Below are 20,517 nucleotides of genomic sequence, written 5' to 3' on the forward strand. Positions count from 1 at the left end.
ACAGGACCCAATCTAAAGGTCACTGAAGTCACTGGAAAGACTCTCATTGACTTCAGTGGGCTTTGGAAAGTAAGGGCTTGTCTACAACTACCGCACTGGGTCGATCTAAGATACGCAACTTCAGCTACATGAATAGCATAGCTGAAGTCAACATACTTCGATCTACTTACCCGTGGTGTCTTCACTGCGGTAAGTCGACAGCCGATGCTCTCCCGTCCACTCCGCTTGCGCTCCTCATTCTGGTGGAGTACCGGAGTCGATGGGAGAGCACTCAGCAGTCGATTTATCACGTCTATACTATACGAGATGCGATAAATCGACCCGCACTGGATCGATCGCTGCCTGCTGATCCAGCAAGCCCTGTGTTGCAAAACTAGTTACAGTATTTTGTTCCATTTAAGGGAACATCTGCAATGCCCTTAGCCAGTGGTTCTCAACAAAGGGTATGCATATCCCTGGGGATACGCAGTGGTCTTCCAGGGGATACATCAACTCATCTAGATATTTGCCTAGTTTCACAACAGGCTAAATAAAAAGCACTGGTGAAGTCAGTACAAAATAAAATTTCACACAGACAATGACTTCTTTATACTGCTCTATATATTATATATGGAAATGTATGTACAATATTTAAATTCCAATTTATTTATTTATAAATATATGGTAAAAATGAAAAAATAAGCATTTTTTCAGTAATAGTGTGCTATAAGCAAGTAGTTTTTAAGTGAGATGAAACTTGGGGCTATGCAAGACAAATTAGACTCCTGAAAGGGGCACAGTAGTCTGGAAAGGTTGAAAGAAACTGCCTTAAGCTGTTTGAGTGGGAGTAGCATCATTATAATGGTTTGATTTTAAGACCTATACAAATCAATGCTAGCATCTTTCCATGCATTTTAAGGAGCTGGCATAGTAATGAGGCGTCACAAGGGTAACATTTGAAACAATTATTCATTCAAAACTAAAAATGCAGCAGGTGAACTATTTACTTGGCATGGCTAGTAACCAAATCTAAAATTTTGTTTTAATTTTCAAAATTAAATCTCACATCGTAAAACATGTTTTTTTCAGAATATCAGAATGGGTCACTAAACGAGTCTTAAATAAACAGGTTCTGAAAACCTTTGCTGTGAGATTAGGGTTTGATACCTTCATGAAACTTGACCCATGCTCATAGAAGTTCACAAAAACAGGGTGAGGTTATTCACTTGGGTTTGATCCTATATACTGCTGAGCACTCTGGGCCCCAATCCAAAGTACTTAAGCACGTGCTTAACTTTAATCATGAGAGAAGTTACACAGAAGTCAATGGGACTACTCATATGGTTAACTGTAAGCATGTACTTCAGTGATTTGATGGACTGGAGCAGAGTGCTCAGCACCTTGTAGGACTGAGTCTTTGGTTGGGAAACCCTCTCTTCCCAAGCCAGCATACCTTACTTCCTCTCCAACAGCTGTCCTCAACCAAAGAGGTAAGAAAGGAGGTGGATTTCAATGACTTGTATGGAGAGAGAGCACACCTTGGGGCACGTTCCCCCTGGAGGTTCGAGTTCAATTAACACTCAAACAAACCTTCAAGAGTTAGCTGGTTTTCTCTAACCCCTGCATACAAAACCACAGAGATCGGTCCCAGAAGTCCCTCAGAAACCGACTCCCTGATTGTTTCAGCTAGGGCTGTGAACCTCACTAAATGATGTTCAGATACTCTGGATGTAAAAATATGCATCTTGTAAACCAAGCGTCAGCTGAATGGGATTTAAATGGGCTGAGATATTACTCACCCAGATCAGGGTTTTGAGCTCAGTGCCTCTAATGGCCAGATCCAAAGCTCGCTGAAGACAAGGGGAGTCTGGCCAATCGGATTTCAACGGGCTTTGAATCAGGCTCTGAGTGACAGTACTCTTCAGTGACAGCTGCTAGGTGATCAAATTTATACATCTTGCCCTCACTACGTGAGGATAATCCTTGTTTCCAAAATACATTTTTCATGACCATCTCTAGCGTACACCTACTTGCTCCAAGGAAGTAACTAGAATTTTAAATTAACACATTAATATATTCAATTCCTATTTCGGGGGAATGAAGGTGACAAAACCTATCATGCATTATGTAGTATTTGTTCAACACTCACCACAAAATTACGAATTGATCTGTGAAAAATAGTTCCATCATAATAGTTCTTCTTGCATAGCTTGATGAAGTTTTCACACGCTCTGGGTGTCTGAAAAAGATTAGGTATTTAATGAAGCAATATCTTTAGACAGTAAAATCAATGATTACATTGTTAAAAATAATTGCATTTTGTCTGTGCCTGTTATAAAGGACTAATTAGCCAGGACTCTGATTAAGAGTTCCTACTAGTTTACAACAACAACAAAAAACCCTGTAGAAGAGCATATTGTACATCAGAGAGAGGCATTCTTACAGCCATATGCCAAACGCAGTTCTCCTAAGTGGCATGCAAGGATGCTGAACATTTGTCTCATTATGTATTGTTTTATTTTTAGAACATTTCCCAGTGAAGTCAATGACAATAGAGAGGACAATGCTGGAGACCAAATTCATCTATTTATCCCTAACCAGTCCCTGCAACATGCCTCAACCCTTTTTCTGATGGGACTACTTCCAGATTTGAAAGACTGGTTCATTCTTCAGGCTCATTCAGGCCTTGACATCTTTGCTGAACAATTACAAAAGGGAATACAATCATGCCACTTAGGATAGTGTTGTGTTGTGCACCTGACTACTAAGAACTGGACTGGCACCACAAAAGTCATTATGTTTTATATTAGTCTGTTCAAAGAAATTGATGACGTATTTTCACAACCTAAAAGTAAATCTTAGCTAGTTATGTTAAATACATTGCATATTTCTCCTTTGCTTTTACAGTGTGAATGAAAGATATTTATCCTCAATCATGGCATTCAAACACCACTTAGTAAAAGACTACAGCACAGGTGACCTCTGATACTCCAAATATTTGTCTTTCCTTTATCAACATAGTTTCTCTTTTCTGCAGTGCCAGGAATCCATGATAAGTAGAGAAACAGCCTGTCTTAGTCTGGACATGCTTTCCCCCCCTCAGTTGTAAATTATGGAAATAATATGAATCCAATTTCATAGAAGAATGTCTTAAACAAGCTGAGCTGTAATAGGCTTTAGAAATATTCTTATTGCGCTCTGCATGTGATAATAAGCCCCCAGCATGAGCACAAGACTCTGTAAATTAGTAGAGATAAGCTTTCAAGAGTTGAAACCTCTTTCTGAATAAAACTGATGCATTTAGCATTAACATGACACCAATATGGCTCATCTGTAATGTTGCTCTGAGAACTCCTGCAGTGACAGAGGCAAGACTCAGGGCAAGTCTACACTACAGTGCTACATTGGTGCAGCTGCGTCTTTGTAGTGCATCTGGTGAAGATGCGCTATGCTATGGGAAAACGTTCTCCCATCAGCATAATTACTCCATCTCGGTGAGAAGCAGAATCTATGTTGGCGGGAAGGAGAGCTTTTTCACACCCCTGAGCAAAGTAAGTTATATCGACTTAGGCTGTAGCGTAGACCTGCCCTCAGTCATGAACATAAAACTTGTAAAACATTATTACAAAAATAAGGCACGCTCGCACATTCTACAAATAAAATAAACTATATATATATATATATATATATATATATATATATATATATAACATGCAAAGATTAAATGATCTCTCCGATCCCTTTCTCAAAGAGAAACTATGCTACACTACAGTCTCCGTTATCTAAATCTCAATAGTCTAAAACTCCCTGTTACCTGAAACAGGGTCATGTCCCACATTGTCTATTAATTACACCGAAATTTCCCATGATTAGCCACGCATTCTTTGTCCTTCATGACATCAGGATAATCAAGGCTGTACTATATTTCCTCTTAAGTCTACCCAACATATAGAAAATGAAGCAGCCAGCTACAGTGGAAGACAAACTAGCTAGTCTTAATTCAATCTAATGCTAACTCTGATCTCAGCCTTGCAGTGTAGCTTATTATTAGATTAAAATATCTGTTTTATGACAGAATGATACTTAATCATACATTTGTGCAACATCCTGAGGGCAGCTTATGTCATACATAACCAATAATTTCAAACAGGAAGGTCTATGTATGTTTCAGTGTTTATAGTACATCTAAAGCCTTTTTTGAAGTTATACACACACTTTAAAATAATATGCTTGTAAAATTTGACCAAGGAAGAATCATTTGTGTGTAACAGAAAATACCATAATAGAGAGTGCTATATTGGAATAAAGAATGGAGAAGCTATGGATCATGAAAAATGCCTGTAAGGACAAAATGAGCACAGAGGTTTTTGCACTTTTAAAAAGAAAAAAATCCTTTCTGAATCAGAAATTGAATTGGCAGCTTTTAGCCTAAGGCAGTACTCCTCATGAGAGCCAAAAAACTCTTTGGAGAGAGACGGTTAATTAGTTCTCTTGGGGGGAATAAGGCTACCTGTAATTAAATTTTTAAGAAAATAAAATTAGCTGAAAGTTGAAGCCCCACAGGGAATATGGAATTTAGTGCCAAACTGTTTTAAACCAATAATCAATGCACAGAATGTTAAGACACTTGCTACATAAATTAGGTATTTACTTTGAAAAACATGCTCTATAAAATATAGATGAAAAATACTTTTTCTGCTAATGAATTTTTTATTCACAGCAGGACCTGTGGTGACCCATCTCTCTAAATGGGTTTCCAGTTATTATATCTGTTCTCAGAAACTAGGTGTGTGTGTGCAGCTGTTGAAAAGCAGTCTAGCAAGTATATAAGAACCATTTACTGCAAGGTTTTCTTTAAATAATTACTATCAAACTGGTTCCCATGGCACTTCATGCATCATACAACAGACATACACTTCCGCAGGTAAACAGTATCTTAGCAACACTACTGTTACCATTTATGGTGGGCTTTTTTGTACAGGAACCAATAAAAGGTTTTCATTAGCAGACACTACTTTCAATCATGTGGCGGACCCTACTGCTTAACTTGTTTCTTCAAAAATTACTGATAATCACAGCTTGAAGCCTGTGGTGATAATTGGGCCACAAACGTACCCGAGTTGTGAATTTAATTGTAAGAAGTGAGTGAAAGTTCATAAAGTGTCACTAATAACTGTTTTATAACAACAAACACTGATGGGAAAAGATACAAAAGGGAGATGGAAAGCCTGAATTAGTCCAAAAAAAAAAAAAAAAAAAAAGTTTTACTGATATAACTCAAGGACTGTGTTAAGATCATGTTTGGTAAATAAGAAAAATATAGAACCAGAACTCAGTGTACCCAAATTGACGTGTCAGACACTAGGCTTAACTGGCGGGCAAAAATAATGAGCGGATGATCTACTCCCCACATCACTCCGTCTTGGTACCCTTAAAGTGTCTTTGGGGACGGGGGCAAATTGGTTAGTACAGCAAGCTTTACCATCAGGCTACCACATAAGCCCTTCATCATCCTGATCCTTTCCTAACCAGGCCAGGCCAGAGAGAGTGACCAAAAGACATTGCCACCTCTGCTGATTCCAGCTGAATCCCGAGTCCCACCTGTGATGAAACAGGATCAGACTTTAAACAGCAACAAGAGCTCCAGCCAGGGCCGTCCTTAGGCATACGCAGAATACGCAGCTGCATAGACCACCACGTAATTTGGGGCACGACATTTCCTAGTGCCCTAGGCAGCTGCATTCTGCATATGCAGCGCTGGCTCCAGCAACCATCCCCATCCCCCACCCTGCCCCCATTCGACCCCTTCCTCCAAGCCCCTGCTCTTCCCGCTCTGGATTTCCTAGGGCTAACAACTCAGATTGTGTTAAGACCTCAAAAATGAGTCAACATGTGGCCCATCTGCATGCTCTCCCTGACCCTCGGGAAGGGTATACTCTTCTTTTCCAAACTCTGACCAGCATCTTTAGCAACTTTCCTGCTTACAGTAAAATGAGTCTCATCCCTAGAGACTAACCTCTCTCTCTGTATATTTTATAGGTACTTTGTGAGATGCTTGCATTTGCCAGTGTGTTGAAAATTCCCTCCCAAAACAAGCATTGATCTCTTATCTAGATTCCCATCCCAAAGGATTTGAAGGCTGACTGCCCTAGAAACTGACCTGATTGCTTCCCTTGCTAGCTGGCAGGGAACACGTGTGTCTGATGTGGAAATGGAGATTTCATTTCTTTCAAAACATGTTTAGTCTCAGCTTACCTATGTGTCTGCAAACTAGATGCTGTAGTAGCACATACTGACTGCTGTCACTGCACCACCTACAGGGTCTGGCTGGATTTCAGCATGAGAAAAACTGGTTGTTCCTAAGAAAGAGCATGTAAAAATGTAACACTGACAAAAGATGGACAGTGACACTACAAGCAAGGGGAAAATACTAGAAAAGAAGAAAAAAGAAATTTTTTTTTTTAAATCTTAAGTCCTACTAAAAGAGAAAGTTGAATAACATAATACCTTATAAATACTGACTGATCATATTTTACTTTTCTCATTGGCAAAAGCATAGATGTAAACCAGGCAAAACCCATCTGTCTTACTGGACCCAGAAACTTAAGGGATAAGACTAACCAAGCCAAGTTACTTTCTCAGTTTGCAGCTTTCCTTTCTCATCAGCAAAAATGGGTTGCTATCTTTTTAAAAGTCATTCTTATTGGACAGTTAAGTAGCCAATTAGAAATAGATTAGAAACATGCTGTGCCCCTGTTGCCAAGATAAAGCAGAAGGGAAAAGAACTGCGGCTTCTAAGTTGTTGCTATGACTGCAAGCAAAAAGGCTTTACTATGAGAAGAGCTAATAATTTCAAAACGTTCCATCTCTTCAGGATCTGCATGCATCTGAAAGAGAAATTCCACACTAAGCAGTCACAAGCCATCATTCACACAACTGTAAAATTTCTTTTACTGCTAATTCCACCACTTCAGTTATTTGTTTTTGTCTTCTTAAAGCTCTGGCTGTAGTGTAGCGGCTGCATTGAACTGCACAGCCACAAAACGTGCTCATTAATGATTTGTGTCCAATTTGAAATAATGAGAAGTTGGTTCTGTGAATTAAATGCTATTCTTTACATTGGAATGATAAGATGAAAGCTGCAATGCCAGAATCCCTCTACTAAGAAGCATGAATTGGTGAAATAATTTTTTCAGACTTCAAACTAAGCTTGCAATTTTTTTTATAGTTTTTTTTTTTTTAAAATACAAAGCAGATTTTGTTTTGCTTTTGAAGGTTTTATTTAGTTAAGGCATTTCTGCCCGTGCAGTATTTCTCCAAGGTCATTCTCCTGCATCACTTCTTTACAAGAAATATAATGGGGTGACTGGGAATGTCTAAACTGGGCTCTCCCTCCCACTGTCCCCACCACTCTCTGAAGATCAGACATGTTTACTGTAGCTGCTCCTCTGTGTAGCCCTTGAATCTTAATGCTCTCTCTCTGTTGCAGGGAGTACTGTCTCTGACAGGAACTCAGCGTTACTCCGTGGAACTCACCATGGGATGTCCTACAGGATAGGTGGGTTTTTAAATACATCTATTCACCACAGCCTGCAAGCCTTCTCATCCTATTTAGTGCTTGATAAACAGATGGGCTATGGCGACCGAGAAGAATGACAGCTCCATGTTTTGTTTTTTAAATAGGAATGAGGCAGGGCTTACGGTTCACGTAAATTACATGGTGATCTCACCAAAATCTTATCAATCCAATCACGCAGTGGGTAGATGTCTTGAGGTCAACATACTGGCTAAAATGATGAAAACAGTGACGTTCCAATGAGGTGAGATGACATATGCAAGGGGAAAACATCAGACAGGGCATCCGAAGTAGAGCATTTCACGAGGCTCACAGTGATACATGGAGATTCAAACAAACAAAAAGCACCTTAGGTAATGAAACTATATCAAGCAGTTACCTAATCTGGCTACTTACAGCTACAGTAGCTCTTTAAAAACAACAGCAGAAGAACTAACATTCTCTCATCACACAAAAAACCTGTTATTTTACTTTGCTATTTAGTACTTGCTAAAAGCATTTTTTTTAAATAAATCAGAATTTCAGTTGACAGCTAAATTTCACTTTTCAAAAACATTTCTTCAAAGTGCTACCATTAAGGAACATGATCTAAAATGACTAAGTATCAAGCACAGTTTACGGTAGGCATCTGTAGAACAATTCATAGCCCAGTTTTGCTTGTCACTTGAGAGTATAACAGCGATTGATCAGTTTAGGTAAACACAATTTAAGGTGAACAGGGCATCTAATTCGCAAACCTAGTTTGTCGGTTTTACTCACTAGCTCTCCAGAAGCAGAGAATTTGTTCCTATTACAGTCAGTGTTTCCTTCTGTTCTAACTTTTATTTGCTGTGTTAAAGAAACAAATGCACAAGTCATTTGATCATTAGGAGCTTGAGTAGTTCTAAGATACTACTCCACTGTGCTGTGTGCTCTGTAAAATGTTACTGATACTGACAGAGACAGCAAATCAGACAGCACACATTTGGTATGGTTTAAATGTCAGCCACAACTTTCTTCAACTATTTGAGCAAGTGTCAGTAAGTGAAAAGATTTAGAACATAATAGCTCTTCAGGTAGTTTCCTGGCGATACTGCAATCCAATCACTGGCCATACAGAAAGAAAAGGAGTACTTGTGGCACCTTAGAGACTAACAAATTTATTTTTGCGAATACAGACTAACACAGCTGCTACTCTGAAACCTGGCCATACAGACTCCACCTTAGAAGGGGAAGCTACCTTAGCCTTCACTTCCAATTGAAGCCATAAGGCTCTGGTAATAGCCAGTTACCCCAAATCACTGTGTCCTCATCAGAGGACTCAAGACCCAAGCAAGGGATGCCTCAAGCAGAACACAACATTGAAGGGGAACAGTTTTGACATGCTCACCATTGCAGGTCTCAGCCCTGTTCTCCAGACTGGGTGACCCCTTCTACCTTAGCACACTTGCCCCACAAAACTGAAGCACAGAACATACACAAATATAAACAGTGATTAAGCCAACAGAAACCTGCCAGGTGCTTTCGGGAAGGCAAAAAATCCTGACTGCACATGCATATCTGCAGGATGGGAAAGTTCTTTCACAATTCCAACAGGTGACCACTGAAAACCAAAGCACACTAGGAGACCCGAAACAGAAATCCAGAGCTCAAATAGATCATCCCACCAGGATGTGTACATGAGGAAAAAAGGATTGGACTGAGTGCCTCTCTTTGCCCCAGCATAGAATTAAATACCTCCCTTTAAAAAAGGGAGAGAAGGACAATCCCTTTGAAGTAATGGGAGATCAGCTATGGCCCCCAGAGATGGGAAGAGCCCCTCCACTATTCCTGTCAGTCCCAGATTTAGGAGGAGCAAAACAAAGCAACACAAACATGCAACAGCAACCCTATTGTGACGCACAGAACAAGTGAAAGTAGCTAAATGAACAGTTTTCCATTAATATTTGTTGAGAAGATCATTCTCCTCCTCCAACCCCAATCATGGATACTATATTCATAAACAAAGTTCAAAGCATTTTACACATTAGCATCCAATTTACTTCAAAAGGAGGAAGAAACCATTTGGGAAATACAGTTTATCAAAGAACTATGGAAAGTTACAAGATTCCCTCATCACGAAGAAGGGCAGGTTGATTTATCTGCCAACATAGCACTCTGGAGGGAACATTCCACTTCTGAAATCAACACAGCCTACTAGCAAACGTTTCCTCTAATTGCTTTTATACCTAAGGGCTGACAGGTTTTTTTTTTTTTTTTAAAAAAGCTTAAAAACTGCAAGCTATAGTTGCTTTTACCCTAAGATGTTTTATCGGTTAACAACAACACAGGTATAGAAATGAGAAATAAGTCATTTATAGCCCCCTTGGGCAGCATTTTATTTAGCCATTGCAATAATATTACAAGCTAGGCAGGATACTCTGACATCAACAAGACATTTACCAGAAAGCACAAAGTGATGAAGCTGAGACACAGAAAATGGGTATCATGGTTACTGAAATCAGCTAGAATAAAAATTAGATTCCAGAGGAATTGGAGAGCATGATCATGCAACAAGGTCAAAGAAATTTTAAAACAAATCTCTTCTTTTCTACTGGAAATGGATGAGAAGTGTCTGAGCATCTAATCTTCGAAATGGTCCATCTCTAGTGGATAGAAGATTTAAAAGAAAAAGAGCTAAATTACAAATAATTTGAGGCTCAAAATTATACACACATTTATGTGCAGCTGCAAACTGAAGTGATAAAAAGTACATCACTGTTTAAAAATCTGGATCCAAGCGACTTTGCCAAAGTCACGCAGCAAGTCAATGTCAGAACCAAGCACTCAGGGCCTCCTGGCTTTCAGTCCCAGACTCAATCCATTGCACCATTCTGCTTTTCTAGTTCTTTTTCCAATTTAATTTGAAACATTTCCAGGGATGAGGCTTCTATTACTTCCCTTGGAAGACTATTCCACAATCTAGACATTATGCATGCATTGATATAATTACCAATACAATAGAACCCATTTTAAATGGGACACCCTGGTTGTTGGTCTATTGTCTTGACTAAAGAAGCAACCACAAGAAAAAACCCTATACTAAATAAAAACAGAAGAATAAAACTGAAATCCACTGCATTTAATCTTTATTTATTCATATTATCTTTGTTTAGCAATTTTTTACATTGTAAGACCAAAGCTAAGAATTTAACACCTGGTTAAACACTAGCAAATCCTGTGCAGTAGCCAAATGCATCTCCATTAAGTAGAATTAATGTTCCAGTCAAGCAGCATTTATTGGAAATACAGTATCCCTAGACTAATTCAGCTCCCTGGCACATGTCCCAAAAAAAGTGGCCATCTGATTAAGTATGTCTCCACAAAGTGGAACATGCTGTATCTGAATGAAAAAGACAGGGAGGAAAATAGTGACAGAATAAGCAACAGGAATGCCCTTATGTTGTAAAGGTTTCAGAGTAGCAGCTGTGTTAGTCTGTATTCGCAAAAAGAAAAGGAGTACTTGTGGCACCTTAGAGACTAACAAATTTATTTGAACATAAGCTTTCGTGAGCTACAGCTCACTTCATCGGATCGATGAGCTGTAGCTCACGAAAGCTTATGCTCAAATAAATTTGTTAGTCTCTAAGGTGCCACAAGTACTCCTTTTCTTCTTATGTTGTAAAGAGAACAGTATTGCATCTCTGCTCATTTAAGGCATTTAAAATCAACAGAAAAGTCATCTTATCTCCAGAAATCTTTTTTACTGTTTTTCTTCAGTTCAGTAAGTTATATGTCAAACAACATCTTTGCCATTCTAGAACCCACGTAAAGTTTACAGAGATCTTGACAAGCGATCTCAGATGCACACAGGAAATTTTGGATTCGAATCCTATTGCACGCTCTGTTTCTGTAGCCCATCACAGCATAAGTGACTATTTCAATCACAATGCAATATTGATTTCCCTCACTTGGATCAATACAAAAAACATTTCTTGGTTAGCTTTATGCTGCCAGGCAGAATCTCATCACTATCAATCTTACTGATTAGCAGCTTGCACACTACTTTGGTATATGGGATTACTGTATTGTTTTAAGACACAAAAATAATTAAATTAAAAAACTTCATGTCTGTCAGAAGAACCCCAACACCAGCTAATCTTATGATCTCAGAGATAAGAGAACAGCAGATGTGCTGTTTCAGCAAGAGTCCTTTACCTTGAAATGTTCAACTCTAGCCTACTGGATTATTTTAAAATGAAATTTCAATGTTGCAGTATTACCTACAGAGAGATAATAAATACGTATTTTATAGCAACTTTGATCCTCTGTGCTAAGTGGGACGCTCACTGAAGGAGGACACTGATCTAGGTGTAGGGCAGGGGTTCTCAACCTTTTTCTTTCTGAGGCTCCCCTATATGCTATAAAAACTTCATGGCCCACCTATGCCACAACTGGCTTTCTGCATATAAAAGCCAGGGCTGGCATTAGGGGTAGCAAGTAGGGCAACTGCCTGGGGCCCCATGTCACAGCAGGACCCTCAAAGCTAAGTTGCTCTGGCTTTAACTTCAGCCCCAGGTGGCCGAGCTCAGGGCCCCGGGCTTCAGCTCTGCACAACGGGGCTTTGGCTTTCTGTCCTGGGCTCCAGCGAATCTAACACTGGCCCTGCTTGGTGGACCCCCTGAAACCTACTCGCGGCCCCCCCGGGGGCCCCAGACCCCTGGTCTTCAGAAAAGCTGGTCCCTTAGGGTCCCTCACCTGATCTGGACAGGCTCAGGGAGGAAATGCGTTTCCTATGGACAGTCCTTGAAGGGAGTTCTGTCCTTGCTTTCATGAGAGTCCACTCTACTCTCTGGGGGAGCCCTAGAAAAAGAATCCTTGGGTTTAGATGTTGCAGGCTCCACTCAAAGGCATATGCTTGCAGGGACACTGCTAATGAATTGTGGTCCAGGTACAGGGGCGTCTCTCTGGTCCAGATCAGAGAGCGGCCTCATAGTCTTCTCCACCAGGTGCTTTCGGTGAAGCTCACAGGCGTCTCAAGTTCTGGGTGGGAAAGAGCAACAGATATTGCACTTTGCAGAGATATGCCCCTCACCCAAACAGTACAGGCACTGCTGATGTTCATCACAGCTAGAGAAGAAGCAAGTGTAGGAGATGCAATCCGTGAATCCCAGGACTCTAGACATAGCCCCAGAGCCAGTGAGGGGCTCCCCAGCTGTGGGGAAAGAAATGCTCTATGGTAACTATAAGCTTTAACTACTAAGCTAAGATATATAACTATTTACAAATATTTTCTTTTGCAGGTTATACAACGGAGTGAAGGTGGACATGATTCCAACTCAGGCCAAGCAACGATAAGAAGGAACGGGAGAGGCGTCAACCCGTACCACCCCTTATACCCTGAGTTGGGAGCACAAGGAAAGCTACTGTGCATAGTGTGGCCAACAGACACTGTTTTGAAGAATTTCTGGACTCGGGTGCCTGGTGTGCATGAGTACCCCACATGTGGAATATGCACAGGGACCAGCACTCAAAGAAGAATTAAAGACTATCATGATGCATATGAATTAAGGCAGCACAAGAAACCTTCATTTTGGTATTTCCCAACTTCTGAATGCTTGACTTTGCAACCTTAAATAGTTTCTACCTTGTATTTTAGTGTGTAATACATACATATTTTATGTACTCAGAGCAGTAGTCAGTCTCCTATTCAGCTCACTACTATTTTACTAATACATGCATAGCTTTACTTAGTGTCTCTCTGCTGCCAAAAGGTTGCTTAATCTGCACATATTTAATCAACGCAAAGAAATAAAAGAAACAGATGGTCAGAGGCCAGTGTTTGATCAGGCTTGGCTGTGCATAACAGTACACATTTGCAATATGCATATAAGAACACACTGACTTGAAAGGGACATACATAAGGACATGTATGGAAAAATAAAGAAACATGATAGACACCATATGGGGAATGCTATAAAGGGAACTAGACACAGACTATTGAGGACTGAGACATAGTGGTTGCTCAAGTGCTCTAAGGAACCATATTGATCAACATGGGAATGGCTTCACTCAGCATGCATTAGATAGGAATCAGTTTCATAACACATGACAAAATAAATGATTCAACACAGTCTGCTCACTCTGTTGCTTCCCCTAAACACTGCTGTATGGACATCATCTGCTTTTCGTCACTACATACTGCTATTCAATGTTTAAGAGCAAGAAAGTCACCTTTGTCATTGAACAGGGTGACAGACCCATAGATTAATCATGGTGTGACATGCTGCTGTGATGCTTCCCCACATCATGGTGACGCATCTCTCACTCCTCACCACTACTGTTCGGCAGAAAGGAGGATAAACGGAGCTTGGTGTATTTGTTCCATTCTCATCTTCCACGCCTCCAGCCCTGCACACTGCCTGCTAGGCAATGAAATGGAAGCTCTGATCATATTTTTGGACTCCACAATAGCTGCCTGAAGCTTCTGAGTCACTGGCTAAATATCACTATTCTACAGTTATAGTGGTTACCAGAAGCAACCTCTAGAGTAAGCCTGAAAAATATTTCCCATTATAATCTCCTAATTCACAGGCTCAGAACTTTCCAAAATGCCATTTGGGCTGAAATTTTCAAAGTTTGGTGTCTTCCTAAAAATTAACATTTTTTAAAAAAAAGTTTGAGTGTAATCCCTTCAGTTGAGACAATATTGTTTGTTTTAAAAAACAGAGCTAAGGAAAGATTGGGGTTGGGGAGAAAGCTACGTTTTGCAACTTGGTACAGAAAATATTCAGTGATGTCACACTCTGCCAATTTTACTACGAGTCTTGCTATATTTGTGATTCTGATAACCCTGGGTCCTGGAATCAGGATAAATATAGGGTTGTCTCAACTTTCATTTTTTTAAAACAGTGAATTTCTACCCTCTTGGTTATAGGTTAAAAAAAAAGCCTGAAAATGTGAACTGTAAAGACTAAGACACCAAAAGGTAAATAAATCCCCAAAGTTATTTTATAAAATCACATGACATTTTGGAATCTGACTCAAAATTTTTGAATGCCTGGGGTTGGCAAAGCTGCATTGTCTCTATTGAGGATAAGTGCTTCCACTTGGTATAAAGGAAGATGGTAGCACAGTCCACTGAATCAGGCATTCGTCTAGGAGACCTGGGTTCTCTTCCTAGTTCTGCCACTGATCTGCTGGGTAACCCTGAGCAAGTCATGCTCTCCTCTCTGCACCTCTCTTTCCCATCCCCGCTTTGTCTATCCTGTCTGTTTAGATTATATAAGCTCTTTGGAGCAGAGTCTCTCTCATATTATGGTCATGGTCCTACAATGTGCGTAACTCTACGCCTCGGTAGTCCCATTGAAGCTAATGGTACTCCCACAGTGTATAAAGTTAAACATGTGTGCAAGTCTTTGCATAACTGGGGCTCATATATTTGTACAATGCCTAGCACATGGTGCCAACTCTCAGTTAGGGCCTATAAGGACTACCGTAATACACAAATATTAATTTAAGATTGACATTAAAGCATTAGGAAGTTATGCACTGACCATGTAATGCAGGACACTTCCTTAATGTTCCTGGTTCACACTTACACATATATACACTATGTATTCATAACTAGCTATGGGCTAGATTTTGCCAACTCATTCATGTGGAGTCAAGCCCTATATCGAGTGTAGATCTATTGATTCCAATGGCACTATTTGTGATGTAAGATAATACTCAACAGAAGCCTGGCAAATTTTGGCCCAAGTTCACTCTTCTCATTGGCTCCAAGAACTTGAGCTCTGCTGGTGAAACTTGAAAGCTCCACAAGCCAAACAGCTGCTTAGCAAGAAGTCTGCAAGCACAGCTGGTGAAGCTGGAGAGAAGATATGCAGCTATTAGCTTATAAAATTCACACTCTGAACAGCTCTAGAATTTTTCCTTTTGCTTCTCTCTCCTTTTTTCTTTTAAAAAGAAGAACTTTTAGAAAAGCTATTCACACAAAGCAGAGATTGCACAATTAAAATCACAGTTTGGAAATGCACGGCAATGTTACCTAGTCCATTTTGCACATACTTACTAGTTATCTGATTAAATGTATAGCGTAATATCTTACCATTTCTATAAAACTCTATTCTCTATAAAGACAGGATGTATAACACAGCTGAGTTACCAGGGCTATTGGAACCTTCGCTTTTGTATTTCTTGGTTTATCATTTCAGCCATGCAACTTCAATGTTACGTTAGTGCAGCTTATCACATTTAATAATAGAAACAATACTTTGGACTAATGTGGCATTTTAATGTGATGATCTCAAAGTGCTTTACAAAAATGGGCAATAATTATTATGACCATTTTTCAAACAGGTAGTGTTAAGGCACAAAGAGGTTAAGTGTCTTGCCCAAAGCACACAGACAAAGTCAGCAGACTCAAGAATATAAGCAAGGTCTCTTGACTCCCCTCCCTTCTTAAAGTTGAGATGGCATGTTCAACTGCAAATAGGAAGGAAGATATCCGTAAGATAATTTCTCTATTAAGATGCAGTCCATGCTATGAAAGAGTTTGAGAACCTCTGTTCTACTGTTTGGTTTTTAATTTTACTTTAAATTATTTTCTATTTTCTCCCTAGACTTGCATTAGCTGACTTTGAAGACCCTGACTATCTCTACTCCCATGTTACTCTGCAGGGCCACTAACGATGCAAGAGCCTTCTCCTCCACAGCTCATGCCATCAGGAACTGCTTTTCCTTTCCACTCTCACCCTCTTGAGTCTCAGATTCTCTTAGACTTTCGCATTTTAAAAGATCACTGAGTATATACTGCTTGCATTGTTTCACTATTCTGAGCTCCAACCCCTGTTCTATTCATAATCTAGAGTTACATTACAAGACTGAATCTAGGTAGCATACTGTACCATATCACAGTGCAACTCCAAGTTCAGGTCTCCTTTATTAGTGTGCAGTCGTACATAACCTTTTTTTTTCACATACTGGTATCGCACAATGTCCTCCTCAATGGCAGCTGCCTCAAAGCAAAGGTAAAAATTAGTACTTTTGAAATTTCTTCATTAACCTTTAGAAGCTATCTGCAAACAAATCACTAGATCCCTATTAGATAATATCCTCCCCATGGATTTAGGGCCCTCACATATGGTAATGTACAAATCATCAGATGGCACTCTCACATTAATCATCCTACGCCACACTATTTTCATTCTAGAAAGCCACAACTTGTCTAGAGCCAACAATGTGGTCTGTATGTTAAGCGTCAGGTAACTCTGAATATTACACACTGTAATTTTCCAGTAATATCTACTAATTATGGGTATTATTTTGAAATCAAATCGCTTTTTGCCAAACTTAGAAACCATTCAGGTAGTCATCAGCCAACCACAAATTGTTGACATATGAGGACCTGAACTGATGGAGCCATGTCACTACTGGAAAGTCAAACCAAAGGCTCACTCCAAGAGACTTATTTCCTTTGTGTCAAAGAAACTCCATTTTTATCAATATTTCTAGATATTCAAATCTGTCTCCAAAGCATAGAAAAATAAAACCAGGGAAAGATTCAGGAATTCACGCTAACTAAAGAAAATTACTTTGGTAAATATGCAGTTAGAGTACTGGCTTCAGGCTTTAACTAAGTGTACTTGATAGTCTAAAATCTTTAGTCCCAAGAGTAAGAGCTCTATCTTGCATTTTAAACACTAATTGCCAAGTCACTTAATCAACACTGAAATTAAAACATTCAGTGCATTTTTGTTTAAGCTAGAGAACGAAAGGAAAGAATTACTGTTTAAAATGCATCTTTGGCAAGAAATATAACCTTGAATAGCAATAAGCCAAAAGCTGCCAGACAACATGCAGTTTTTCAAGATATAATATTAACCAATACCGAGAGGTTTTTAAGCCAAAGGACAGTAAACATTTTACATGAGAGGAGATCAAGTTTCATTGCTAACTTGCATACATGTGCATCCCATTTTGTGGTCCACAGGCATATGAAATACCTCATTAATTTTAGTTCAATATCTACATACTTACCATTCAGAGCTAAAACTAAAGTCACAATTGCTACATTATTTTGGAATGAACTCACTGGAAAAAAACAGTTGCCTACCTTTTCATAACTATTGTTCTTCAAAATGTGTTGCTCATGTCCATTCCGTTCTAGGTGTGTGCGTGCCCATGTGCACAGTCACCGGAGATTTTTGCCTTAGTGTACCCATAGGGTCGGCTGTGGCACCCTCCTGAGTGCTATGCACTTTGTGAATACTCTTGGGGGTTATGAGAGTCCGAAGGGCAGTGCCATGAATTGGAAATGGAGGAACACAAAATGGAGGAATTGTCTGTGTCCAGGGAAAATGGAGACATGGAAATATGCATCCTTCAAGTCAAGGACAGCATACTAGTCTCCTGGATCCAGGGAGGAGATGATGGAGGGCAGGGAAACCATGCAGAACTTCAACTTTTTGAGGTGCTTGTTGAGGCGTCGCAGGTCCAAGTTGGGTCTGAGGCCCCATTTCGCTTTCGGGATTAGGAAATAATAGAATCCTTTCACCCTCATCTCTCGAGGGACCTCCTCTACTGCCTGCGTTCTGAGGTTGTCTACCTCCTGGGCGAGGAGTTGCTTGTGAGAAGGGTCCCTGAAGAGGAATGGGGAAAGGGGGGTGGGAGGGTGGGTCAGCCAAGAACTGCAGGGTGTAGCCCGAAGACATGTCAAGCACGCAATGGTCTGAAGTCAGCTGTGAACAGGTCAACTGGAAGGGGCGCAGGTGATTGAGGAGAGAGTAGGAAGGTGGTTCTTGGGTTGTGACTGGGGCACCATCCTCGAGTGCATTCTCAAAATGCCTGTTTCTGGCTTCCTTGGTTCCTGGAATGGTTGGGCTGAGCAGACAAATGGGAAGACAAAGGGTATCGTCGTTTAAAACCCTTGTCTCTGTCCTTTTTCCTATAAGTGCTTAGCCGGGGAGTCCTCCAGGACCTGGACGGAGGAGGCGGAGGACGAGGAGGGAACAGCTTCCTAGCATGCTGAAGAATATGAAGGCCCAGGGAGTGGAGGGTGGCACAGGAGTCTTTAAGGCCGTGCAGCCTTGCATCCATAAGCTCGGAGAAGAGCCCTGCTCCTTCAAATGGAGGTCCTGTAGTGTGGTCTGCATCTCCTGGGATAACCCAGAGGACTGTAACCAAGAGCTGCGCCTCATTACCACCGCAGAGGTGACAACCCTGGCCGCCCAGTCGGTAGCCTTCCAGGCCATCTGGAGGGCACCTTTTGCCATCCCTTTGCCTTTCTCCTCTGAATAGGCAAACTCCTGGGCTCGGTCCTGTGGAAGAGCCTCCTTTAATTTACTAAGGGAGTCCCACAGATTAAAACTGTACCTGACTAACAGGACCTGGTGGTTAGACACCCAAAACTGCAGGAGGCTGTAGAATAATCTTTCTGCCAAATAAGTCCAGTCTCTTGGCATCTTTGTTTTTCGGCATGCCACTCACCTGTCCCTGCCTGTCCCTTTCATTAACAGCGGACACAACCAATGACCCAGCTGGAGGGTGTGTATTTAGCTATTCAAATCCCTTTGCAGGGACATAATACTACTTTTCCGCCTTCTTAGAAGTGGGCAGAATGGCAGAGGGGGTCTGCCACAGCAATTTTGCGATCATAAGAACCCCTGGGTGGACAGGCAGTGCAATCTGGGCAGGGGTAGTGGAGGATATGACATTAAAAAGGTCATCTGACTCCTCCACCAACTCCTCAATCTCCAGGTTTAAATCAGTAGCCACCCTTTTAAGGAGGGCCTGGTGCTCCTTAAAGTCGAGGGTGGGACTGCCAGTTTGGGAGGGGCCTGCCACTGCTTCCTGTGGAGACGACGATGACAACTGCACTGCAGCAGGAGGGGCAGGTTCCCCTTCCCTCTCTAGGGATGGCTCCTTAGGCGTAGGAGCCTGCTGTGCTACCCCCCCACATCAGATTCCACACCCTGCTCCGACTCCGGTGCCGGTGGTGGTTTGTCCCAGGCAGCCAGGAAGGAATGGTGGAGTACGGGACCGGCATCATTGGCAGGCCCCAAAGATTCCAGTATGGCCATTGAGCAGGCCACTGTCCATGCTGCCACGCTGCTGCCGCATATGCCATGTCGGTCTTGGGGGTCGGCAGTGATTCACCTTTTCTTGACGAGGGACTGAACTCCTGCTCCGACTTGGACTCTTGCCCCTCTGGTGACCAGGCTGGAGCAGTGGAAGCCTGAATTTGCCAACTAACCCTCACTGGTGACTGGTGAGAAGAGGGCGAGGATCAGTTCCTGCCCTACGAGCAGTACCAGGGAGATGGAGACCAGTGCCACAATAGGGAGCAATCCCGCACTGGTGGTGGTTTGACGCCTGGGAGATCGTCCAGGCGATAGCGACCTGCGCCATGGCGATCTCTGGTGGGGTCTTGCCGGTACCAAGGGTACGGAGACCGGTGCCTTGACTCTGGTGTCTCATACCTCACGGGGGGAGAGCATAGCATTGGGGACCTGGGTCTTCTGGCCAGAAACGGAGGTTGTGGGAACGGGGTCTTCAGCCATGGTGATGGGGACTTATGCCTGCGGTCCGAGGATGCTCCACTGCCCTATGGGGTGGTCTTATGACTGGCTTGCCGTTGGATGGTGGGGCCTTAGCCAAGTCCAGCACTTGGCGCAGAGGCAGCTGGCTTAATGGGTCTTTAGCCGCTGTGGCCACTTCAAGCAATGAAGGCCCTAGGAGGAGCTGGGATGTCCTGCTGCTCCCAGGAGTCAGAGGCGGATCCCTGGCTGGGCTAGGGGGTCTGAGCGCAGCAGTACTGCCGTGAAGCTCTGGGGCAAGCATGTGGCCTGACACAGGTCCTTTGCCCAAAGCCCCCTTCCTCTCTGGTGCTGGGGAGCCCTTCTTCTTATGCCGCTTCTTAGGCACCGGCGCCAATGTGCCAGGAATGGATTCCAAATGGGAGGGCTCCGATGCAGGATGAAGCACAGCCTCCACGAGGAGGG

General features: G+C 41.7%; 1 protein-coding gene across 2 annotated transcripts in view; it reads right to left on the bottom strand.

The window, feature by feature from the left end:
• PPIL2 (peptidylprolyl isomerase like 2) overlaps window positions 1-20,517 on the bottom strand; it is a 118,063-nt gene that overhangs the window by 41,013 nt on the left and 56,533 nt on the right. The window contains exons 12-14 of one of the 2 annotated variants that reach the window (XM_043498467.1): window positions 16,423-16,529; window positions 12,609-12,728; window positions 2,129-2,218 (exon numbers count right to left, since the gene is read on the bottom strand). In XM_043498467.1, the coding sequence (XP_043354402.1) occupies window positions 2,129-2,218; window positions 12,609-12,728; window positions 16,423-16,529 (317 nt within the window). The remainder of the gene's footprint in view (window positions 1-2,128; window positions 2,219-12,608; window positions 12,729-16,422; window positions 16,530-20,517) is intronic. The other variant, XM_038373089.2, reaches the window with a different exon arrangement.

The sequence above is a fragment of the Dermochelys coriacea genome, chromosome 15 (assembly GCF_009764565.3).
Source record: "Dermochelys coriacea isolate rDerCor1 chromosome 15, rDerCor1.pri.v4, whole genome shotgun sequence".
NCBI classification, from domain to species: domain Eukaryota; kingdom Metazoa; phylum Chordata; order Testudines; family Dermochelyidae; genus Dermochelys; species Dermochelys coriacea.